Source organism: Hypomesus nipponensis, chromosome 17, assembly GCF_054491055.1.
Source record: "Hypomesus nipponensis isolate SF chromosome 17, ASM5449105v1, whole genome shotgun sequence".
NCBI classification, from domain to species: domain Eukaryota; kingdom Metazoa; phylum Chordata; class Actinopteri; order Osmeriformes; family Osmeridae; genus Hypomesus; species Hypomesus nipponensis.
Window position 1 is genome coordinate 14,487,483 of NC_140377.1, and position 25,993 is coordinate 14,513,475.

At 41.0% G+C, this 25,993-nt stretch overlaps 2 protein-coding genes and 1 long non-coding RNA gene across 3 annotated transcripts in view; 1 reads left to right on the forward strand and 2 right to left on the reverse strand.

Annotated features, from left to right (window-relative positions):
* Window positions 1-25,993, reverse strand: part of luc7l3 (LUC7-like 3 pre-mRNA splicing factor) — a 48,211-nt gene that overhangs the window by 4,790 nt on the left and 17,428 nt on the right. Inside the window, exon 9 of the mRNA XM_084678798.1 lies at window positions 14,507-14,709. Within this exon, the coding sequence (XP_084534924.1) occupies window positions 14,507-14,709 (203 nt within the window). The remainder of the gene's footprint in view (window positions 1-14,506; window positions 14,710-25,993) is intronic.
* LOC146253656 (uncharacterized) lies at window positions 5,407-7,133 on the reverse strand. Its single transcript, XR_014731930.1, has 2 exons — window positions 6,178-7,133; window positions 5,407-5,934 (listed from the first exon to the last, which is right to left on the reverse strand). It is a non-coding gene; the product is annotated as an uncharacterized LOC146253656 (long non-coding RNA).
* LOC146253657 (uncharacterized) lies at window positions 19,773-20,496 on the forward strand. The gene has a single exon (XM_084676745.1). The coding sequence runs from the start codon at window positions 19,773-19,775 to the stop codon at window positions 20,421-20,423; it is 651 nt and encodes a 216-aa protein (XP_084532871.1). The 3' UTR covers window positions 20,424-20,496.

Here is a 25,993-nt window from a genome sequence, read left to right on the forward strand (position 1 = left end):
ATTGAGAAAAGTAATGTGACACATTACTTACATGCAAGTCTTAAATTGGCTTAATGTTATGGTGTTCTTTTCCCAGACAAGCTGTCAATAAAAATCCACCCGTTAAATTTGTGTTATATTGAGAATTTTGTTTAAAGTAGGCCAATCTAATCACAATATCTGATTGTCCATGTGCAACTGATATACTTTTCCAGACTTCCCACCTCAGCAAACCAGACAGCAGAGGTCTCACACACAGGTAAACACAATAGGACATATTTCAAAAGCATTGAAGTGTATGACTGCAGTTCCAAGACCATTATGTTCCCTTGATAATATATACTTGTAAAATTACATATATTACTCAGCTGGAGGAGTGGTGTTAGCCTACTGGTTGGTTGGAAGAGAAGGAGGCCAAATGAAGAGGCAGCACTCAGGAGGAAACTTAGCAAGTAAATTCTAATCAGATTTTAAATCAAATCAAATGTATTTGTATAGCCCTTTTTACACGCAAGCATGTCACAGAGGGCTTCACATACGCCCATAGAACTGCCCCTCAACCAACCTAAACCCTCAAGGAAGACAAGGAAAAACTCCCAACGGGAGAAAAAATGGAAGAAACCTTGGGAGGAGCAATTCAGAGGGGATCCCCTTCTTCAGAGACGGTTGGCAAGAGAGAGGAGCAGAACACAAGCTATTTTAAACAACTTGTTGGTTGCCCAACATGAGGAAGACAGCCTGCTTCTTCAACGACTAATTAGTCCTCTCAAGGGCAAATGATTCAAAAATGAACACCCATCTTTGCTGTATTAAGGTCCCGTGTAAGCTATGGGACGTATATTGCATTTGTCTATTTGTAGGACCGTGTTTCTCAAGTGGTGGGTCCCGACCCAAAAGTGGATCGCAAGCTGGTGTAGGTCATGTTGATTCATAAAAGCATCTTAATATATATATATATATACACACACACACACACACACACATATCTGGCTACTACAGTACGGCACTATCTGGTGGCTGGACAAATTGTCAAGTAACCCCGAAAGCGGTCTGGAACGGAAGACGAAAGGTAGAAAATTAGCTGTAGGATTATCCAATTTGGCGTTATACCTGCCACTCGTATTGTACAGTACCGTAGGCTACCTCCCCAGGCCGAGGCGATCTGGAACGGAAGACTACAAGGTCGCAAATTAGCTCTAGCTCTAACTTACGGTCTAACACTTTTGGTAACAGATAGTAGCAGAGATGTGCCGGGGAAACAGCTAGAGCCAACTCCTCTGTGAAAATAGGAGACCGTTTAGCGTTTATCTCTAGCTATAATCATCAGATTACACATTTCACAAGTGTTTCATATCACCCTTTTTTTTGCTAGTCAAATCGTTTATTAATGAAGTAATAAATCGTTTACTAATTAAATAATAAATCCAAAAACGAAAATGTATTTGTGAGGAATGTTTAATTAAAGATTGAAAACAGATGTAGAGTTATGTTGCATGTATGCCCTGTGTTGCCCGGGCAACAGAAGCTATGTCAAGACTCATGAAGCTAACACCTCAGCCGCAGACTATTGTTTCCGAAAATAGATGTACTATCTTAATAACAATGCGTACATCATATTGTACACTACATTTCATAATTTTGAGTAAATAGTTATCACCCTGGTCTCTTTGCTTGTGGCGTTTCTAGTTAGCCGATCATCTCCCAGAAGTTAACGAGCTGCTAAACTGATATTCTGCTACAGGTAGTCAAGCGTGTTTTTGTGACGTTAGCAACGTCAGTGACTGTGGCTAGCAAGTTAGCCACCGTTAGCTTCACTTTTCGCCACAAAAACTTAATTTCTACTTAAACCATGCAACAGAACGTAAATCCCAATAAAAGCAACTCAATCGCTACCAAGACGAAACGTTTGACACCTAGGTTGTCTATGTAGTCCAAATATTAACAAAGTTTTAGGGGGGCAAAAAGAATAATAATAACTAGACAAGGCTGTTCCTGCAAAACAGCAGTGAGAATGCTGAAAACCTGAATGGGGATAGCTGACCATGCTAAAAAAGCTGAAAAATTTGAAAATGTTTAGAAAGTTATAAGCTGAAGCTTCAACGCGCCCAAAAGGTATTTTAAATAGGGGCTGGAGCTGGACGAAGGCATCAAACTACAGAAAAGAGAAGAATGCAAAACAAAAAGTAAAAAAAAATTAGAAGAGAAACAATGCATAAAAATTTGAAAATTTAGCTGAAATGTATTTGCTGGAGTTTTAAAAGGCCTGAAATGTATGTTAGAAAGGACCTGCAGTGAGATGAAGGCAGAAAAATTACAGAAAAGAGAAGAAAAATGCAAAAGTACTGGCAGTTGGAAGGTATTGCTGTGAAAGGTATTTTTGAAAGGACCTGGAGCAAGATGAAGGCAAAAAAGAGAATAAAAATGAAAAACAAAAGGGAAAAATTCAGAAAGATGAGCTGCAGGAAAATGTGAAAATTTAGCAGAAAAACATTTGTTGAAGTCTGCGTTGAACGAATTTGAAGGTAAAAGGACAACACTGGAATGACTTGAACTTGCTAGAAAAACTTAGCAACCGTTCGTCATTGGCAACAGACTGGCAACATTTTTAAATAGGATCTAGGTTTCAGGTTCAAGACAGAGGAGAAACGTATAATGCGTGCCTGCACACCCAGTCCTGTTCAGACACTTTATTTAAGATTACATCTAAATAATAATCCATAGTGCAGGGTTGCCGTTGACCCTGGTGAGTTTTTTATAGTAAATAACAAGACCATGTTACATCTAACCGCTGGATCATTTCTTGCAAGTGTGTCAAAGTGGTATGTAGATTTACTACTTCAAATTGATAACGGAGAAGATATTTAGAGTAAAAACAAGTAACTTTACATCTGTGTTCAATATCGTAAATTAAAAGGAAAAACTTTCCAGTTATGATGCGTTTGTTCGTAGGATTAACGTCAGCTGCAGCAAACACTTACCCCAGCCCTGGTTTGGCTGTTCGTGACGGTCAGCTATGACCGTCTTGAGCCTCGATTTTTGCAGATTTCTGTGAAACTTGATAAAATAAAAACAATCTAGCTAGATTATGTACACTTTAAGCTCAATGTACATACCTTGTTTGGCCAATTTGGTCGATACTGTAGTTGAAGAAAAAGTCGAACCGTTTTATGGAGAGCCATATCGCGCTAGCTCGATTATAAGAGAGAAACAAACACTTACCTAGCAACCACACCTCAAACGAGTTAACCTAGACGCAAAACTGTATGTCCAATCCAAAAAATAAGGCAGTGGCAGGCAGACTCACAAGGGTTTTCTGATGCCGTTTGGTTTGACGTCGTTTTGTCTGAGGATGTCCTAAAATGAACACTAGCGTGTTCATTTTAGGACATGGTGGAGTTTGTAGTATCCATGGCAACCGAAGGACTACACATGGGTTTACGTTACACGAGTGAACTAGCTTGCAGAAAACAACAATTTTGTATTAGCTATATCAAAAGTAAGTGTTCTTGCTGTACCAGTTAACAGAAACAACACGATGGTATTCACTTTAAAAGCTGCTACTTAAGCTCATTCAGAAAGCTAGTCAGCAGCTCCCCCATCTAGCTAACTATGATAACAAAAAATCTTTTGCGTTTGGTCTGAGAGCGATGGCGTTTGGTTTGAGAGCGTTTGGTCTGAGAACGATGGCGTTTGGTTTGAGGGCGTTTTGTCTGAGAACGATGGCGTTTGGTTTGAGAGCGTTTGGTCTGAGAATGACACAGGTTTTTCTGCGACTGAAGCTGTTTGGTCTGAGACTTTACGCCTTTTCGTTTGAGTCTGAGGATGTCCTAAAATGAACACCGTACACACCCCAATTAGTGGAAACCAGATGCAAAGCTGTTGGCTGAATATTGTATCCCTAAACAATGGTAGGAGACATGGAGCGCAAAATATAAGGTTTAAATAATTAAAGGATGAGTGGGGGAGAGGAGCATGTGTATGCTTTCATAAAGGACCAGGATGCATAGCTATAACTTATGAGACATATTTGTGGCCTTACACCCAGAAGCCTAATGCAGCTGGCTGTTCAAGGTCAGAAAGAGCCTAATTGGAAGAAGTGTCTCTGTTTTGAATCCCTTGAGACAAGGGATCCGCTTTGTAAGATTAGGTAATGTCTATGTAACCAACAAACGGGGAGAAGACTATATAAGTTAAATTGTCCGGAGAAAACTTCAGTCTGATCCCAGGATCAAGCTCACAGTCTATTGGGAATCTTTGTTACCTGAGAACCAATAAAACACTTTGCATCAACCCTGTTGAGTTCCAGTGCTGTTTTTAAATTTTGAGAATTGACTGAAGACGTACAGAACATTTGTTTAATCAACGCTGAGAACAACCGTAGCGAACCGGCTACGGTGACTGCCGCTGCCACAACCTCAACGTCCACTGGAGCCGGCAGAGGGAGTACATACAGGGAGTACATCTACATTTAATGTAAATTGGCTTATAATGTTCCCATGGCTGGGTTTCGAGAACAACCTCATGTTCTGCAAATACTGTAGAGGGCAGAAGCAGGCTGGTAACTCGTTGTTCGTGTCAGGAAATCCACATCTAAAAAAGGATAGCGTCACAAAATCTCTCGGCGGCATATCCAGTGTTGAGATCTGTACCTGTTGAAACAGGAGAAACCCTCAAGCACGGTGTCAGCAGCCTTGAAGAGGCAAGTGCTGCTATCTGAAGAGGAGAAGAGATGGCAGCTGAAAATAAAGATCAACATAGCATACTTCCTTGCCAAAGAAAAAGAACCGTTTGTTAAATTTGGGCCGCTTATCAGACTCCACCACAAAAATGGAGTTGACATTAATTCCACATACGACAATGATGTAAGATGTGCGGAGATGATCGGTCAAATTGCTGACATAATGAGAGAGCCTGTCAGCGAAGCTGAAAGCCGCGAAGTATCTAGCCGTTCTAATCGACGGAGACACTTGATATATCCAACATCGAATGCGAGATTGTTTATGTGCGCTTGTTGGAGAATGGGAAGCCAGTCAATCTCCTGGTCGGACAACAGACCCTTGAGCACTCCCATTCCATAGGTAAGTTTTTATAATATATTATATTTATAATAATATCTTTATAATATATTATATTCTCTTCTTATATAATTTAGTTTGTCAGAAAGACTTTTGTATAACGTAATTGTTTTTTGTGTTGTAATTCAAGGTGTTTTGGATGCCACCAAGGCTGCATTTTGTGCTGTTTGCCCAGAGTAGGATGCAGGGTCATGGATGTAGAAGTGCATCTCCTTTGGGGCAGATGGCGCCTCAGAGAACATGGGCCACCGTGGGGGAGTGATTGCCCACCTGCAGAGAGAGGCAGGGAGGCATATAATACCAATCCACTGTATGCCACATAAGTTTGTAAATAATGAAAAATAATAAAAAATAATAATCTATGATTTATTTGTATTTGCGCGTAGCGAATGTTAAACAATGCTTATACTGTATTATAGCTCCATTTATACAGGGGTTTTAATTCATTATAAGCATGATTTTCTGAGAAAGTGTTATGGTAAATACCACCAAATTATTGTTTTCTGTGGCACAAGAGAAAGACAGTGAATTGTTTGAAAGATTATGTTCTTACTTTCACAGGTTAGAGCTGGCAATACTGACAGTTCAAAAGAAAGAGCCAAAGGTGTCTGTTGTATACGATCTTCTACATCTAATATGGAAGACTTATCCCTTCAGAGGCAAATCCAAACGAGAGTTCATTGTTCTCGGACAAGAGCTTGGTGTGGATATTGTACACCAGCTAGTGTCAAGGGAACTTGCTGGATCCCCATGTCCACAGAGCCCTCAGTGTTCTTGTAGCATGGACAAGAAGACCTTGCCAATGACCAAGGCCAGTACACAGTTGTTCTGCATCACATGGAGCACCTGGCCGTAGCATCAGCGGAGGTTCAACGGCGAGCTAAAAAGGTCAGTTTTACTTAGTAAATTTAGTACCACTAATTTACAAAAAAGGGTTAAAAACTTAACTGAACTTTTAGAATCAAGTCATTGACAGAAAGTCTAAAGAGAAAAAAAGTAATTAACCAACACGTTTCCTTTATACTTGTTTACGCACTACTTAACAGATAAAACGGGAAATGGAGAATGCACTCTTGTGTATTCTGCCATTTTCTCTCTGACATGTTTGAGGAGCTATCCTCACCTTGCAAAGGAATGACCTAATTCTCCCCCAAGCCACATCAGAGTTGAGAAGACAGTGACCAAACTGGAAGCACTAAAGTTTAGGGCAAAGGCAGGAGGCATGCTGGAGAAGATCCAGACCATGCTTGCTCAGCAGCAGGGCGATGAGGAGATTCCAGGTGTGTTCGGATGAGAGTTAGTTAGGATATAAGAGAAATCGATGATTAAGACAGATTCTCAGTGTGAGAATCATGGTTTTTGTTGCACAATACAATACAAGCAATTAGAGGATAAGGAGGGAAATGCAGTGAAGATTGGAGAAGTCTTTAAAGAAATAGAGGCTGATAAATGGCCAGACATTTCATTGTGTGTTGTTGTGTGTCTGTCTGCCTCTCTGTGTGTGTGTGAGACGTGTGTGTTATTTCTGTTTTAGGGAATAACACTGAAGGGGAATCTGAAAGGCTTCACAGACCTCACTAATCCCCAGCTGAAGCAGCACATGGAGGCGGCCATCAACATTGGCGTGGGAGACCTTAAAGCCAGGTTTGGTGGTTTGCTGAAGGATGAGAGTGCCCAGACCCCAGTGGACTCTTTCAAAGTGCTAAATCCTGACACATGGCCAGAAGACCAGGCCAGCCTTCTCACCTTTGGTGATGTGTCAGACCTGGTGAGGTATTTCAAGGAGCCTCTAGAGAGGTAAGAATGTATTTGACACTGCAATTGCCATAGAGACAATTTTGTTTACATATTTGCAAATTCACTTGTTCTGTTCAAACTTGCAGATTGGGGTGCAACTTGGCTGCAATTCAGGACGAGTGGCAGAGCCTGAAAATCCTGGTCAGCAATAATTTTAAGGACAAGTCGTACAGCGGCCTTTAGGAGACCATGTTAACAAAGGACCCCTACAAGCTTGATTACGAGGTAGGCCAACAGTACTGAGTAGTTGCGTATGGTATCCTTAAAGATTGGTTTTAATAAGTTAATGATAAGAGTTTAATGAAATTGAAAAGTATATTTTTTCTCTAGAATATACTACAGTTGGTGCTGCCAATTTTAGCTGCCCAGTGTGAGCGAGGCTTCTCTGCACAAAATCGAATCAAGTCTTCGACAAGAAGCTGCCTTGGGGTTTCCACCACTGAGGACGTAACGAGGATCACCCTGGAGGGGCCTTCTGTTGAGGACTTCCATCCAACTCCTTCTGTGAACCGCTGGCTGACCTCAAAGCGTTCCAGACGGCCAAACTACAAAAGCAGCTGGACAACAGATATACTTTGCATCTAAGCAACGTGCAGTATATGCATGCCATTTGTTTATTTGTCAGGGAAAAGAACTGAAGAAATGCTTGCATGTTCATGTAGCAGCCTTAGTGTTGCACAGCGAGATGGTCCATAGAGCTGTGGCCTCATTGTAGTAAACAAATACAACCAAAAAACACTGTGCTCCTAAATGTCTTTGTGTGCTCCTAAATGTTTTCATTTAGGAGCGCATGTACTCCTTGGGGAAAACATTAGCGTAGAGCCCTGAGAAGCACTTTTTGCAGGGCAAGAAATTGCGACCATTTTGTCCGCATATACTGCCTCAAAATATATTTGGGAGCATTTGTGAGTGCAAATAGTAATTATGGTGCGACCTGTTTTATTTCTTTACGAAACGCTCGTTAATTAGCCTACTGCACAGTATGTGCCTGCTGTGAGCTAATACAGTGACCGGTTTACCTTCTATCCTAAGTTAAAAAAACAGTTGAACATCTTTACGTTCTTAACTTTAATGCAGATTTTAACCAATCACTCCTTGTCACTTCTACGTTGTCACGTGACAGCAGTGTTTCCCAAACATAGATTTTTTTTGTCAATTTAGATGAACTGCCACAAATTGATTAAATGTTTTTGTTTGTTTAACATGGCAAAAATAATTTCTCATTGTAGATTTTTGCGCAGGGTATTGTTTTGCTTAGCCCCTGCTTGCGTTCTCTTTCACTACAACGGCCCCGTCTGTAAATAGCACCCCCTCTTTATCTGCACGCTCTGTATCAATGCGCAGGACGAACAGCTTTATCCCTCCGAAACGACGTCCGAATAAATCCGGATTTTACAAACGGTTGGACCCAATCCCAATGTCCACCCCCACAGACTGAGGCGCGTTTTCGCTAAATCTGTTAAGACTATCCCACAGTCCAAGTGGATGAGGGCTCTTTCCAGTGGCGTAACTATAGGCAGTGCAGGGAGTGCAGCTGCACTAGGGCCCGTGGCGAAAGGGGGCCCCCGTCCTCGATCTCAAGTGAGAACTCTACCTGAAGAACTGACCGGGCCCCTCGTGACCCCTTCATCCTCTGCCAGGAACCTTGGGTTTACCATGGATGATGAGCTCTCCCTCACGGTCCACATTGCTGCGGTCTCCCGGTTGTGTAGATTCACCCTCTACAACATCCGGAAGATCCTCTTCAGAGGATTCAGAACGCAGCGGCACGCCTGGTCTACAATCTACCCAGACGCTCCAACGTTACCCCGCTCCTCGCATCAGATTCAAGACCCTGGTTGCTGACCTTCCGAGCAGTGAATGGGACTGCACCAGACTACATCAAGTCTCTCCTGCAGCCTTACACCCCCACCCGCCACCTACGGTCTTCTTCAGACAACTGCCTGGTGGTCCCACCGCTCAAGACCGTCCGGTCCCAACACTCTCTCCTCTTCTCCTGCTTGGCCCCCCAGTGGTGGAATCAACTCCCCACCTCCATCAGAGACACAGACTGTCTCTCCACCTTCAAGAGAAGGCTCAAGACGCACTTGTTCCAGGAGTACAACGGTACTTAGGAATGGTTTGCTGAACCCAATGCTAGTTTCCTCAAGGATCACAATGACTCTTCCTTAGAAACTTGTTGCTCTTGTTGGTTAGTGGTAACTGATTTAAACTGTTGTATTCACTGCAAAATATTCTATTTTAGTTCATCTTATTTTTTATTTTACTGTTGGTGCTTTTTTCTACAGGTACACTTGCACTTAGAGATTCATGTTGTTTAGTTGTAACTTGCTTAACTACATGCTCTTATGGTTCTTCCCTTTGGCACTTATTTTTTGGTTGTTCACCATGTGTGCTTCTTGTTTTGGCTACCCGCAATGCCAAAGGCCATTTTTTTGTTATTATCAGGGACCTATGCACTTTGTAAAGTTCTCTCTTGGAAGTCGCTTTGGATAAAAGCGTCTGCTAAATCAGTGTTTCCCTAACTTTTTTTCTGGGGACCCATATTTTAAAAGTCCCAAGCCGTCGCGACCCAAGCCAATATACATTATTCGCAAATCACAAAATTAAGGTGGATTTTACCATTATTGAACAATAATAAGGATATTTTAGTGTTATTTTATTGTTTTTTCAGAACTTGCAGGCCTACTGCCAGAACGTTCCTAAGAAGGAAATGAATCTGGGAAACCCGGCCATTGTTAATAAGCTATCTCAGACTGAGGGATCACTTCTAGCTGAACAATTGAATCAACAATATTTAAAAAAGGTATCCAATAAGTGCCTAGTTGGACATTAAATGTAGGCTATAAAAAAAACATATAGCCCATTTCTTCTTATTTTCAACATTCAATTGAACCAGATATATTGGAACAAAATATGTAATAATTACAAGATTACAAATTATACAAAATATGTTGTACCATTTCAACATTGCTAATGGGATAGGTGAGCCTGTCTGCGTTTTTGTAGTGCGTTTAAGTCCGTGATTCCCGTAGCGCCACGGTACGGGATTCCAGGGAATCCAACGATACCTCATTTTGGAAAATGCGGCATATGGTTCAAAAGTAACATGTGTAAACACACCTTCAACTTTGACCCATTGGTGTCGCTACATGGTTGGAATGGGAGACATGAAACTTGGTGAAATTGATGAGGGGACTGGTCCCAAAGAGTGAGCCAAATTTCACAACTTCTGACCATGTGGTTGGGGCTACCATAGACTCCCATGACAGATGTGTAATAATAATAATAATGAATATAGCTGCAAGCAGCAATGAGGTGGCCAAGCAGTCATATGACCCAGAAAACATTTTAGAAAGCCTTAGAACAGGGTTCCGAGTCCCTATACCAAGTTCGGTGTGAATCCATCAAAGATTTGATGAGATACGACCAAACTTCCTGTTTGCTGGCTTAACGGCACATTTTGATGTGTTTGCTGGCTTAAGGCCAGACACCACAGGTTAATAGGGTAAAAATTGTAACTGATAGATATCACCATTAAACTTCCCCAGTTTATTACTTGAATTAAGACAATGTTTTTTTGCATTACAAGTTTTCTGAATATTTTATTGAGATATGCAAATTATATGCAAATGAGGCACAATTTAATTACATATGCGTACTTTTCCAGAACTTAAATCAGATTATTGGTTAAAGCTAGGTAAAAACTTTTTTTGTCGTTTTGTTGATACTATGAATATAAAGTTTTTTACAGAGGAGATTTTTGATATCTCTTTTTATCACTTCAGAAATCAGAAAATACTGTCAACACTCAAAAAAACGATTTGCCACTTTTTTTGAATAAAATTCCAGATAAATCAGGCTATGAAACATTTATTAACGAACCCCTCTGTAAACTCCTAGACAAAGTAAATAGGAAGATAAATAGAAAGTTTGATGTATGTAAGTACTACAGAAGTGGAGATTTCACGCTCAGAGCATGAGAAAAACCTCATTTTGAGAAAACGGGCTTTTAAAAAAGAGTGTTGTAAAATTGTGTACAAATGGATTTGAAAGCACTATTTACAGACAAAATATCTCATCAAGACCTTAGCAACAACAACAGAAAACATCCCAAACACATTCAAACTGAAAATGTAACCAGCATTGGCTTTTAACTGAACAGAACTGTAGTAAAACACACACACACCCGCACAGACACACTTCTACTAGAACTTCCACCCTGGTTTGGTGGTTGTCCATCCTGCTTAACTTTGCCTATAGCCTAACTTATGTGTCCAGCCTAGTCTCTGCTTCAGGCTGGTTGCGTAAGCCTCAGATTTGGACATTCGGAACCGATCAGTTTCCCTCATGGCATTAACTGTAACAACTGTGCTCTGAAGCCAACCTCTCCATTACACTTACCATGGCAGAGGCACCTTCATTAAAAGTGGAGATGGCCATACTGGCTGCTGCCTCAACTCTGCTTTTTGGACACCGCACCCATACAACAGAGTTGAGGCACTCGTTTGCATTCTGAGTGCCTCAATGCTGCATTCGCTGCAGCATGCTGTCACTTGACATGCGGTAGTACACTGGAATAAGCTGCTTCCCCACCTCATGGGTTATATAGGTTCCAGCATGGTGTTTATGGCTACCAGGCGATTTCCATTCTCCTCTGCTTTTCTATACCAACACCAGAAAGCCTGCCTGATCTGCTCCCTGGTCCTTTGCAGTGACTCCAGCCCTCAGTCTCAATTCCTGCCACTAAAATCTAATGCTTAGTGTATTTACTTGCTGTTCATTTGGCAAAGTTATGTTTTTGCCACTAAAGTAAAAAAAAATGTGTATATTGGTAGGCGACATTATCTAAATATTGTCCACCCTTATATTAAAGGGGAAAGCCTGTGGGGCCTACTGTAAAACTGACTAAATAACACATGAATTAAATACTTTATTGATCCGTAAAACAAATTGATGAAGCCTACTAGTGGAGCAGTGTGTGTGTGGGTGGGTGTGTGGGGATCAGACAATACAGCAATGCTTTCATTAGTCATTGATGTCATCCAAAGTGCCACATTTGACCAGAGTGGGAAAGATGCATTTATTTTCCCATACCCCAACCCTAACTCGTGGGCTAAGAGAACCATTCGCACATACAAGTCAAAGGCAACGTCGTTTCTCGTTCCGTCTTGCAGACGCGTAGATGTAAGCCTATATATATACTTTTGCGGTAGCCTTCCCATCTATTTTGCACGGACTACACTCCAGAAGCAAACTACTACTAAAAGCCATGATTATGTGGATGAATAATAATTTTGAACCCTGTCCTTGTGCAATCAGGACAAATTCATTCATTAACCAGTTCATGTAATCGCGCTACGTAAACTTTCAGCTGTGAGGCGCGTTGTTCATGTTCAGCGCTATCTACTCTTTTCCCATTGATAATTTTCGCATAGATTGAGCTTGATAGTCGTCTTCATTAAACTGTTGAGTCTTTTATCTAGGAAGTGACAATAGTTGTCTTATTTGCTTAGAAGTTTGTGTTAGTGCTTCTTTCGGAATTTTGAGATTCAAAAGGTATCGCTGACAGCTAAACCAGGAAGCGTCAGTGCGCATCACGTGATGCATTTGAACGAATCAGGTTATCAGAAATCGACTCCAGCCAATCGGATTTCTTATTATGGTCAAACCCTTCCTTTTGTACTTTCACGATTGGTTGCTGATACAAAGGAAATGACCATGTTTGGATCAGATAACATTATGCAGGAGAAAAAGAGCTTTACAACGATACCACGAATGTCATGGTGAAGCCAACGGTCGCGGTACTGTATGTTACCTTAGAATGCTAACTTTTGTTGAATTTTGGTGAAATCCACAGGCACAACAAGACAAAGTGCAGTAAAATAAACACTAAAATATATTTTGAACGTTTTCTTTCAACTAGTTTGAAAATAGACATGTTGAGGAAGCAAAATAGCTAAGAAAATCCAAATTGACCAGTATACGAAAAACTCCTGTTTTTGCCTGCCGTGTCTCGCCTTAATGGCACATTTTGATTGTCTGTAAAAAGGCAAATGGTTTTGAAAATCCAAAAAACATTTAATGGCTTTTGCCAGGCTTGGTCTGAATATTATGCCTGCCAAATTTGGTGAAGATTGGACACACTTTGTTAGCCTGGCTCTGCCCTCCTACGTACTTCCACTCAATTTGGATTTTGCTTCTGTACTAGGTCTGGGAGTTTGACTTTGAAGTCGGTTTTCAGAAACACATTTTTTGTAGGTCCAATCAGCGAACAGAGGGAGTGGCTGAGAACGATGACGTTAATGTCGTGCACTAGGTTGAGTAGTTCAGTAATGGCGGCGGAGAATGATGCAAGCGAAATATTCTGCGGTTGTGGCAACGCTGCCCAATATCCGTAAGTTAAAGCCGGAGCAAGAACCTTGCTGAGTTTTGTTGGTGGCCATGATGTTGTGGCCCTCCTCCCCACGGGGTTCAGGAAAAGTTTGATTTTCCAGCTGCGGCAGCTAGCTCCGTTACAGTAGTGGTGAAGGAGTTGGCTATGGTGAACGCCTGCGATTGGTTATGGCAGATCAGAGTGGCTCTGGGCAGATCCAATAGTTTTAAACTTCAACAGAGGACCCGCCTTCAAGGAAATTAACGCTTGTCAATGGAGCATTGACAAGCGTTAATGCTCCATTGCTTCATTTGTACAGAAACTCTGTACAAATAAAATGTACGAGGGTCTGGTCAGGACCAGGCTAACACTTTGTAGGAGTAGAAGAGAAAAAACGTTTTTTCATGAATTCAAAATGGCAGCTGCATCACTTCGGCTGTTATCAAAAGTTATCATGTTTCACACACGGGATATCCCAAGATATCATGAGACAAAGGAATCACTTAATAGAGGCAAGCGAATCAACAGTTATTGGACAAAACACATTTTGCATCCTGCGGCCACGCCCAGTGATCACATGACACCAAATTGTTTGGACATCCTCAGATGAGGGTTCCAAGACATCATACCAAGTTTGGTGTTGATATCTCAAAGATTAGCTGAGATATGACCCAACTTCCTGTTTGGTTGCTTTGTTGATGATTTTGATTGGCCGTACCGGACAAACAGTTTTGAAAATCAAAAATCCCTTCGAAATATTTAGTGACGGTTGCTGTGATGATGATGTGGGCCAATTCTGGGAAAGATTTGACAAAGGAGGAGAAGCAAAAAAACTTTTTCACAAAATTCAAAATGGCGGAAAATTGATATAACCGGAAATTGACGTCAAATTGACTCGACTTGACCCAGGGAATCCAACGGCACTTCATTTTTAAAAATCGGTCATACGGTTCAAAAGTTGTGTGTAAACACAAGTCTAACTATGACCCGTTGGTGGCGCTAGAGTGCTCCAATGAGAGACATGAAACTTGGTGAATATAAAGAGGGGACTGTGCTTAATGAGTGTGCCAAATTTCACAACTATTTACCCTATGGTTCTAGGGGCTGCCATAGACTTCAATGGGAGAGGAAGATGATTTATAATAATAATAATAGTAAGAAAAGGTTGAAACACAAGTGGCTTGCCGCTTCGCGGCTTAGCCACCAATAATAATAAGAAAAGGCCAATAAAATCTGATAAAAGGACCAAATAATTATAGAAAAAAAATAAAGTCCTGACCTTTGTCCCTGGACGACCTCTCCTTGTCTCTTTCCCTGCTGCGGCTGCGCTGACCGCTGCGCTGGTGAGTCTTGCGCTCCAAGCTGCGGGACCTCTTCCTCTCACGGCTGCGAGAGCGCCGCTTTCTGTCAAAACGTTCGCGGCTGCCGCCACGCCGACTCCTGTCCCGGTCCCTGTCTCGGTCCCTTTCCCCGTCTCGACTCCTGGGAAACACCAGACAGAGGATTACAACTTGCGAAGGATTTGATGAATAAGCAACACAAGGGGAGTTCACAATATGACAACTGTTGATATACTTGATAGAAATGGTACTATACCAGAATTTCTGAAATTATTGTAGTACTTTGGTAAAATCTTTGGTAAAAAGAGCCCCAATGAAGTGTGTTGAATCCACTCTTCCTACTTCTTATAAATTGTGTTTAAGTCAAGATTGATATTTTGAGTTCTACAAATGATCTCCAAGTCATCTGCAAAGTTCGCTGATTTTTTTGCCTTTAGGCCTACATGCATTGTTATTGTATTAAAGGGGTCATTGACTTTTTTGGGGGTATTTCACACTGTTCGTTAAGGTCTCCGAATAGAGTATGTAACATTGTTGGGCTGAAAATGGCCCCGGGGCTGTTCTATGAGCCCTGATGCATCCTGTGAAATAGCCCTTGGAAAAAAAATAGGGTTTCTCCTTTTAATGGTATGCTCATGAATATGTAAATGAGCTGCACACTGATTGGTTGAACGAGTGAAGCTTCCGAGCAAAGACGCAACACGGCCAACAGCACTCACTGAAACATCAAAGGTGGAGACTTGAAATAAAAACGTACAAATAAATCTATTGTGTCTACACAACACCGTTTAACAGATTTACTAGATATAATTTGAAATGATTACGTTAGTTGTTTCCACTTCTGATGTCGAAGCAAACGGGATCGAACTACAGCTTTGCTAACAAACTATTGTGATTCAACTCAGCTTCAGTTAGCTCTAGCTATCTTGCTGAAAAATACATCTGGACAAACATGCATCTTGAATTGTAGATTTAAATGACAACATGGTAGGGACAACTAACAATTATTTTAATAATTGATTAATCTGTCGATTCTTGTTTGAGTAATCGGATTAAAAAGACAAAAAACTTGATTTCCAACCCTTTATTCAAAAACAGATCTGACAGTGCAAATTCACAGCGCAAAACATTTTCAGAATGTGCACAAACAAAAAAACAAAAAGTTGAAAAAGTTATTTATATTAGCATGGATTTTATGCTATTTTCTGAGATGAGCAATTTATGAGTTTTGTTTCAAACTATTTAAAATTGAAAGGTTGTGGAAGTAGGCCAGACTTTATTAGAATAATCTGGTGTATGTTTAAGATTTTTTAACACAATTTTGAAAAAAGTTAAGATTTGCAAGGACTAAGCTATTTTCAAAGATTTCAAAGATATTTCACGCAACACAACCAATAGAAAATGAAATTCATTGCCAACGCTTTTAATAATCGGTTTTAATCGATTCGTTGTTGCAGCCCTACAACATGGGTTATTTATTTGAATGAAACAGTCAACAACATTAAATAACGTAAGCCACATTGCCAATAAACTAAATCATCACACATTTTACCGATGCTAGATACAGGCAGGATAAGTTAGCATTGCTAATAACTTAACGACAACATCATTCTACAGCTTGTGGTTTTAATGAACATAAGGTCGGAACAGCACCACTTTTCAGCAACTGCTTCATAGCAAATCCTGCTTTACATTGTCCCAGGTTTTCAAAATTGTCCTCGTGAAATGGTTTGAGCAAATGTGTAATTGAGGGTTGAACTGCACAGGGATCTTCTCATAGACAAACATCACAGCCCGTCGACTATTTGGTTCCTTAGGAAGACAAGTGTCAGCATTCCCTGTACAGCCTGGAACACTGCATTTACTAGGGCTGTCCCCGACTAAGATTTTCTTTAGTCGACCAAGACTCGACTAAGTATTTCTGAAAATCGACAAAATCAAAATTTGAAACGTTTTTTGTTCTATAAATGTCACAATGTTTTCCATCAAACCATTTTGTGTGATGTTTTACCTCACTGTTTTAATAGATAATATGAAAGAAATACATACGCAAGAAGAAAGATTGACAACTATCTGACTGACTCAATCTGCTGGACATTCCAGATTCAGCCACTATAAGCCATTAATAATAATAAGCCTCATGTCATCAGTTCTGTTGTTACCGAATGCCGATATAATACAAAATGCCTGACTATTTATTATATCTTACAATGTACTACAAATAAAAAATATTGTTTGTTTAACATGCATATCAGCGGGCTATTCACTTCCTGAAAAAGTGCAGCATGCGAACTTGCGTAGAAGCCGAGTGGGGAACGGTGCAACAGAGAAAGATAATGTCATTCGATTTGGATGTGATTCTTATAATAGGCATATTCATTTTTCAACCCAGCGCGTTAGCATGAGCGAAGAAGGCCAACTTATGGTTTTCAAGTGGTAGTCTACATCATATTCAATGTCAATCTATGAAAAATTATTTCATTTTGTCTAATAACACTCACAAAGTAGGCTATGGCAGAGTTTGTAGTTCGGCAGCCAATTGTGCTCATGCCATGTGCAAAAAACAAGCAAAAAAAAGCACAGATTAAAAAAGGGAAAATAACACATTTTCTTATAAATATTTATTATTTTGAGTTGCTTTATTTGTCTTAAATATTATAATCTACTAGCCTGACATTGTCATACTCATAATTCTAGTCAGAATACAAGCTGATAACTCTCCGTTGGACTATGACTATGGGGCGTGTTTCAACCGAACTCGTAAAACAAATGCCTCTTCGCTCAATTGGTTAGACCTACAACCAGTGGTTGATTACGTTACTGTTGATCATCTGTCCATCATAGTATAAAGCCCGCCCTGAACATTTCATTGGTCCAAACAGCTCCTGTTCGGACATAGTTTTTCCCCAAACCCAACTTCCCAACCACATTTTTTTGTGGGCCAGGCTAATAATCTACAATTTCTGGAGACCATTTCTTTAATTCTGCAATGGTGACACAAGTGGGAATCAGATCTCACACTGCCATACGGCAGCTTGACTAAATAAAACTTAGTCGACCAAGAGCATATCGACCAGAAAATCGTCTTGTCGACTGAGTGGGGACAGCCCTAGCATTTACGATGGTACATTTTCAATATCCTTTTAAAACTTCCAAACGTTCTCCTTTGTAATTCCCCTGGAAGTACACAGAGCAGTGCGCAGCTAAACTAGTGTGAGATTCTAGGCCAGAACACCAGAGGGCTGGTCTATATGTAAATGTTGGGCTTGACAAAGGTGATGCGGAATTTGTGACATCACAAATTCCACTAGCAGCCACTGACAGCAGTGAAGAATGAGAGCGCGCTTAAACTTTCTAAATATTAATTATTGGTCACAAATCATTTGTCAAATGTCTAAATACTAAAGGTGTTCGCATACACAATTTTATATAAATACATCGGATTATACCGATGCAAACATGTTAGAAACGATGCATCGCGATTTTATCCAACATTGTATCCGGTGCACACTTTTTTGATCCGGGCCATCGCATTGTGAGCTTTTATGCCGATGCACCGATGCAAATTGGTCAATCTTCCCATCCCTAATAGGACATCATCCCCCAGGCTTCATGAATTTGCGCTCCATGCTTTCACCAACAACGCTAACGTGACGTATGGAACTCATTCACTGTGTTGCCAGGACCCTCCCTGCTGTGCTTCTGATAGGCTTGTAACGTTAGTTATAGCTGCGTTCCTCTCATATGATTGGTAGGGGAAATCAATTTGACTCGAAAATATTAAACTGCATTCAGGTTTGTCAACAAAGAGAGTTAACCAGTAACATATTTTAGTTTTTTGCTTCGGGAATGTAGGGCTGTATTGGCAGAGACTTGAATGATACATCCCCTTTGTCACTGGTCACTCATACACTTGTCTGGTACAGTCGTTGATTTGCAAAGGGGACTTATGTTAAATGACAATCACACTTTTTAGCACACACCTCTGGAGAAGTGTACTCAACAGTCAAAGAAGAAGGCAACCCATGGAAGACTGAAATTATAAGGGACCAAGCAGCCCAGAGAAGGACATGGCCTCCATAGCACTTGAGCAACAATTAAGTCACAACAACCCGTTGCACTCATGCAACACACCAAGATTGGTTGAAATATATGTTTGCGTTCAAGAGTACTCAGAGTTCAAAGATATTTTTCTGGTATAACACTGCAGGCCTCCTCTGCTTCTCATGGGAACGATGGAACCCAAGTTTGGTGGCAATCACACAAATGGTTGATGAGATATGCTCTTGCATCTTGTTTGGTGGCTTCACCACCACTTTTGATTGGCTCTACCAAAGAAACAGTTTTGAAATTTGAAAATCCATCTAATATCTTTTGTGAAGCTTGGTCTGAAGATCATCTGCGCCAAATTTGGTAAACCTTGGACAGAAATTGAGGCGTGCAAAAGGTTTTTACCCTTTTCCATGAAACCTAAAATGGTGGCTGCGTCAATTCAGAAACAGTAGTCTGCTGCTGAGGCGTTAGCATCATGACATTAGCCTCTGTTGCCCGGACGACATGCGACACATACGACAGCGGTTTGTGATACATGTTTTCAATCGTTAAAATAACCATTCTTCACAAATAAATGTTTGTTTTGGTATTTATTATGACATGAGATTGCAAGTAAACGATGTGTAATGCCACAAGCAAAGAGGCCGTGGTGATAACATTGTGATATGAAATGAAACACAATTGTGAAATGTAGCTAAATATGATAGCTCTATACTCTACGCTGATATTATTAGAGCTAAGCTAGTAGATCTACTTTCGGAAACAGTAGTCTGCTATTTCACAGAGGAGTTAGCTCTAGCGTCTCCTGTTTGACGACGTACCGCGCTGCACCTGAGCTGCTCCAAACATTTCCCAAACTTTTTCTTGTTAACCGCTATATATTACTTCATTTATTTATTTATTTTGTCTATACCGATTTAATCCATACATCTAATGTCTAGTTATAGGTTTACTCGGCACGGCTTTCTTCCTTGGAGCTCGACGCTACTGTTCCTGTTGAACTAGCCAACTCAAAGCTCTTGATGGATTTTCTTGGTTGGCATAAACTATTCACGCAAGTTAACTATAATGTCTCACAACCACTCACTTTGTCCTATATATGTGCCATTTTGTTCGATAAGTTGACTCTGTTAGAGAGTCGCGTTCAGTCGTATGCTAGTAACTTTAGATGCGACTGGCGCAACATCACAAACAGGGAGTCCTAGCGTGAGGGAGAACTCAAGTTTAGCCCCTCCGGTTTCACCTTTGCAGCATGGTGGGAGTGGGACTGCTCAGACGTTAGTGATCAGTGACTCCATCACTCGTAACATTAGATTAGAGCAACCAGTGACAGTTTACTGTGTACCTGGGGCCAGAACTACCGACATAGAAGCTAATCTTAGGGTGCTGGCTAGCACTAGGGCTAAGGCAAATGCCCAAGCTAAGGCACATGGCGCACGCACTGATGATAGGTATGAGAATATTGTCAGTCATGTCGGCACCAATGATGTAAGGCTGAAGCAGTCAGAGGTCACGAAGGTTAATATAGCTTGGGCATGTAACCTTGCTCAAAAGATGATCCGGCATCGAGTAATAGTCTCTGGCCCACTACCTGTTAGGGGGACTGACGAGATCTACAGCAGGCTTGTCTCTCTTAACCGCTGGTTGGCTCGCTTTTGCTCAGAACAGGGTCTAGGATTTGTAGATAATTGGTCTAGTTTCTGGGCCAAACCTGGCTTGTTGAAAAGTGACGGGCTCCATCCTAGCTGGAGAGGTGCTTTTCTTTTGTCTAGGAATATTGAAGCTATTTTAGAGCAGGCCTGACACTCACTAGAACAAGCCGGGCCACAGTCTCTTAGAGAGTCTGATAGGTATGTTGATAGGCATGTTGTGAGCTGTTGGGGGCCCGATAGCTCAGCTTGTAGTGGAGCCAGCGTGGATGCTGATGTTGTTTCTCCCATTGTGACGGTGTCTGTCCCCCTGCCATTTTTCCAAATTCCGGCCCTCAATTATAAGGAATTATACCAATTTTATAGCAGTGCCACCTTTTCAGAAGGATTACCTACGTCTAAAGCTGCCAAAAACCCATACTGGAATGTTGGGCTCCTAAACATCAGATCTCTATCCCCAAAGGCCATTTTGATTAATGATCTGATGTCTGAATGCAGCCTGGACCTGATTGGACTCACCGAAACCTGGTTAAAACCTGAAGAATATTCCTCCCTGAATGAAGCATCGCCTCCGGATTTTGCGTACTCACACATCCCTCGTGCCTCAAAGAAAGGTGGCGGTGTTGCTATGATATATAAAGCTAGCTTCAACCTTAGCCTAAAATCTGTAAATACCTTTAAATCATTTGAGAATTTGCATGAAACCACCAACTACTTTAAAAAGGACAAATTCTTCTACTATTGCCCCCCTCCCTCATTTTGTTTAGTTACTCTATACCGGCCCCCCGGCCCGTATTCCCTCTTCCTAGAGGAATTTGCAGATTTTAGTGCTGATCTTGTGACATATACTGATAATATATTAATTATGGGCGATTTTAACATCCATGTGGATGACCCAAAAGATCCTCTAAGTAAGGCCTTTACTGCTCTAATGGATTCCACAGGTCTCACTCAGGTGGTTTCTAAACCTACCCATCTTCACTCGCATACATTGGATTTAGTTCTCACACGGGGAATCAAGATTAGTGACATCATTGTCCACCCCCACAATCCTATATTTTCAGACCACTGCCTGGTTACCTTTAAAATGGATCTCTGCCAGATCCCTGGAGGCACCCAGAATATCTCTACTTGCCACTGCATAACCCCAAACACAGCTATGGAACTGGCCAGTATTCTACCTGCTGCACTAGAAGCACTGGACGTCACAAATAAATCATTAAATGCTAAAACAAGGGATCTGAATTTGGTTCTTCAGTTAACCCTAGATTCTGTTGCCCCACTCAAACCAAGGAAAAGAAAAGACAAGAAAATGGCTCCATGGTATTCAGAGGAAAGCCGGACTCTCAAGAGGTCCACTCGAAAATTAGAGCATAAGTGGGGTACCACTAAATTGGAGGTTTTCCGCCTGGCCTGGAAGGACAGCCAAATGGAGTACAAGCAAGTCCTCATCAGGTCCAGATCAGAATATTTCTCTATATTGATTAGTAAGAACAAACACAACACAAAGTTCCTATTTGATACTGTTGCAAAACTCACAAAGAAAAGTACACTGTTAGGTCAGATCTCTCTCCCAATGATTTCTTAGATTTCATCGACCAAAAAATGTATGCAATAAGGGACAAACTAGACTAGTCCTGGAGGAGTGGCCATCAACACTGAATTTGACTCTATACCCAGCATGCTGCATGTTGAGGCTCTTACTCACTTTAACCCTATTTCTAGGGAAGCGTTCATCGACCTGGTAGATTCCTCGAAACCCATCAGCTGCCTTCTTGATCCCCTCCCTGCTAAACTTTGTAGGGAACTTCTCCCTATTATTGGACCACCCATGCTTAGTATTATTAATGAATCTATTGTAACTGGACAAGTCCCTGACGATTTCAAACAAGCTATTATTAAGCCCCTTCTTAAAAAAAAAAACCTGGATCCAGGTCGTCTTAGCAACTACAGGCCAATTTCAAATTTGCCATTTCTCTCCAAAATCTTAGAAAAAGCTGTGGCACAACAGCTCACTGAGCACCTCTCCTCAAATCAGCTTTAAGAACCTCTCCAGTCTGGATTTTGTCTTCACCACAGCACTGAAACTGCATTAGCTAAAGTAGTCAATGATCTATTATTAGCCTCTGACGCAGGCTCTATTTCTGTTCTGGTTCTTCTAGACCTAAGTGCAGCATTTGACACTGTGGATCATGAGATTCTCCTGGAGCATATGGAGAACTATGTTGGGATTTCTGGTACTTCACTTCAGTGGTTTAGATCGTATCTATCTGATAGATCACAATATGTCCACTATGATGGTTGCTCATCCAGGAGCACTACTGTAAAATACGGAGTACCACAGGGTTCAGTTCTAGGCCCTCTGTTATTTTCACTCTATATGTTGCCTTTAGGAAACATAATTAGAAGCTCTGGGGTAAATTTTCACTGTTATGCAGATTATACTCAGCTATACATGTCCATAAAGCCTGGAGAATTTCCACATGCTATGGAAAAATGTGTTTCCGGGTTGAGAACTTGGATGACAGCAAATTTCCTTCTTAATTCGAATAAAACCGAGGTTTAAATTTTTGGCCCTAAAAAATACAGAAATAATTTATCCAATCTGACCTTAAACTTAGATGGCATCAAAGTATCTCAAAGCCAGCTGGTAAAAAATGTAGGAGTCACATTGGACCCAGACCTTTCGTTTGAGTACCATATTAAACAAATCACCAGAACTGCATTTTTCCATCTACGTAATATTGCCAAAATACGAAAATTCCTCTCAAAGGATGATGCTGAAAAACTAATACATGCTTTTGTTACGTCCCGATTGGACTATTGCGATGTGTTGTTCTCTGGTCTCTCAATTACCTACTTGAAAAATTTACAGCGGGTACAACATGCTGCTGCTAGACTACTGACAAAAACAAGAAAGTTTGATCATATATCCTCTACTCTTATCTTTTTACACTGGCTCCCTATCCAAGCCAGAGCTGATTTTAAAGTTTTATTACTAACTTACAAATCTCTACATGGATTGGCACCACTGTACCTCTCCAGTCTCCTTGCACCCTATTGCCCCGCAAGGACTCTAAGATCTCAAGATGCCGGCTATCTGGTAATACCCTAAATTAAGAAAAAAACTGCTGGAGGTAGGGCGTTCTCATATAGAGCACCTCTTCTCTGGAACAAATTACCTGTCTCAATTAAGGAGGCTGATACTGTTTCAACATTTAAAACTAGATTAAAAACGTTCTTGTTTAGTCATTTCTATGATTGTTAAAGGTAAGTATGTGTGTACTTTCTATGTAAACCTGGGGTGTGCGTTTGCCTATGTGTGTATCACATGTAACTTTTAAATTTTAATTTTAGCTTATGTTCACACTGCCCATTTAGATGTTACAAATAAAGTAAACCTGTTTCTGTATATTGTTACTGTAAAAGTTCCGTTGCTGTATATTGTTATAGTTTACTAGTTGGAGACAACGGGGGGCTGGTTGTTTTCACCCTTATTCGTATAAATATAACCTATTTTAGAGTTGTTTCCCCCGGAATAGATTTCATGTTCCAACCAAGGGGGGCTGTCGCTGTCTTGGTGTGTGGGACTGCATCAAATACCCTCTTAGCTTTGTTAAATTGCTGCACTAGTCCACACTTGACCGGTGGGGATCTCATTCTATTATGACAGTAACTGTTAGCTGCTCCTGGCATTCTCTAATCCCTGTTCTCCTCTCTGTCCCCCCCACACATCCCTTGTGGTGTGGGGGGTCTGAGCTGTCAGGACCTGCCTGGGTGTCGGTCTACCAACGCTGGACCAGGTTGTCAACCGGAAACCAGTCTCCATGACGGCCAACAGCGAGTTTCCAGGTCCCATCCAACGTCTATAAAGCCGAACAATGGATTTTGTGTTTCAAAACCCATTGACATTGTATGACTATGTTTAGCTTGTGTTCTGCTCCTCTCTCTTACCAACCGTCTCTGGAAGAGGGGATCCCTCTCTGAATTGCTCCTCCCAAGGTTTCTTCCATTGGGAGTTTTTCCCTTGTCTTCCTTGAGGGTTTAGGTTGGTTGAGGGGCAGTTCTATGGGCGTATGTGAGGCCATCTGTGACATGCTTGCGTGTAAAAAGGGCTATACAAATAAATTTGATTTGACACCCCAGCACATCTCTGCTACCATCTGTTACCAAAAGTGTTAAACCAAGCTTCAGCTAATTTGCTACCTTGTTAGTCTTCCGTTCCAGACCGCTTCTGGGAGGTACAATACTGTATAAATCGTATTTAGCTAAAAACTCTAGCTAGTCTAGTCAGCTTTGTTGTCTTTGCGCTGTTGGTCAAATAGAATACAAAGTGATTCTTTTCAGTCAAGTAGCTAAGTGAAATGTTCGGTTTACATACACATTACAACAAATCAGAGTGGTTTACAAAGATGCCTTTCATGCCTTTTCCATCCATACGTCTCCGAGCTTGCTTTTAAATAACAGAAAACATGAATATAGTGACATTGATATATTTACATGCTTTAATGAATCAATATGTCCTACACCAGCTTGTGATCCACTTTTGGGTCGGGAGTCGGGACCCACCACTTGAGAAACACGGTTCTAAACAATTAGACAAACTGGAATATTCGACATCCCATAGCCTAGAATTGACCCTTTAAATATAGCAAAGATGGGTCTTCATTTACCCAACGGATCTGCAAGTCCATCGACATGGATATGCTACCCTTAAGTATTGTTGAGGGCAAAGGTTTTTATGAAGCTTTGTTAATTAGCCGGAAAAAAACGAGGGTCAGTTGTGTTCGAGCACCGGCTTAGCTGTCGGCTCTGCTAGGAGTTACGGAAATAGTTATTCTTTTTGTAATACAGATCTCAATGCAGAAACACGTTGTGTTTTTTCTATTTTCACTGCATTTTAATACAGCCTATACATAGTGAATTTTAATATAAAAATGTTAATAATTAATTGAAAATAGATCGTTAATTCTCCCGACGATTGATTAAGACAATTTAATCTAATGCCCATCCCTAGTTGTCACGGACAAATGGTTGTGGGGATCAAAACTATTTTAGATACATTTTGTGAGGCTTGGCCAGAAGATCATCTCTGGTCATTTGTAATTTTTTAAATTGTAGGAGGAGTAGGCTTTTCAAAGCTTTTTGATGAAAACGGAAATAGCGAAAAATCTATATAACCTGAAATTGATGCCATGGTATGCGTTGAACTCAGCTTGATCCAAGGAATCCAACGGTACCTAATTTTTGAAAATCAGGCATGCGGTTCGAAAGTTACTTGTGTAAACACAACACCAACTTTGACCCGTTGGTGGGGCTCGAGTGGTCTAATGGGAGACATGAAACTTGTGTACATATAGAAGGGACTGTCCTTAATGAGTGTGCCAAATTTCTCAAAAAGTTACCATACGGTTCTAGGGGCTACCATAGACTCCAATGGCACAATAATAAAAATAGATATAGCTGCAAGCAGCAATGAGGTGGCCAAGCAGTCAAATGACCCATAAAACACTTTAGAAATCCTCAGAACAAGGTTCCGAGTGCATGCAGCAAGTTTGGTGTGAATCCAAAGATTTGCTGAGATATGACCCAACTTCCTATTTGGTTGCTTTGTTGCGGATTTTGATTGGCTGTACTGGACAAACGGTTTTGAAAATCAAAAATCGTTTGATAATTTCTGTGAGGGTTACTGTGACGACAAGGATGTGTGCCAATTCTGGGGAA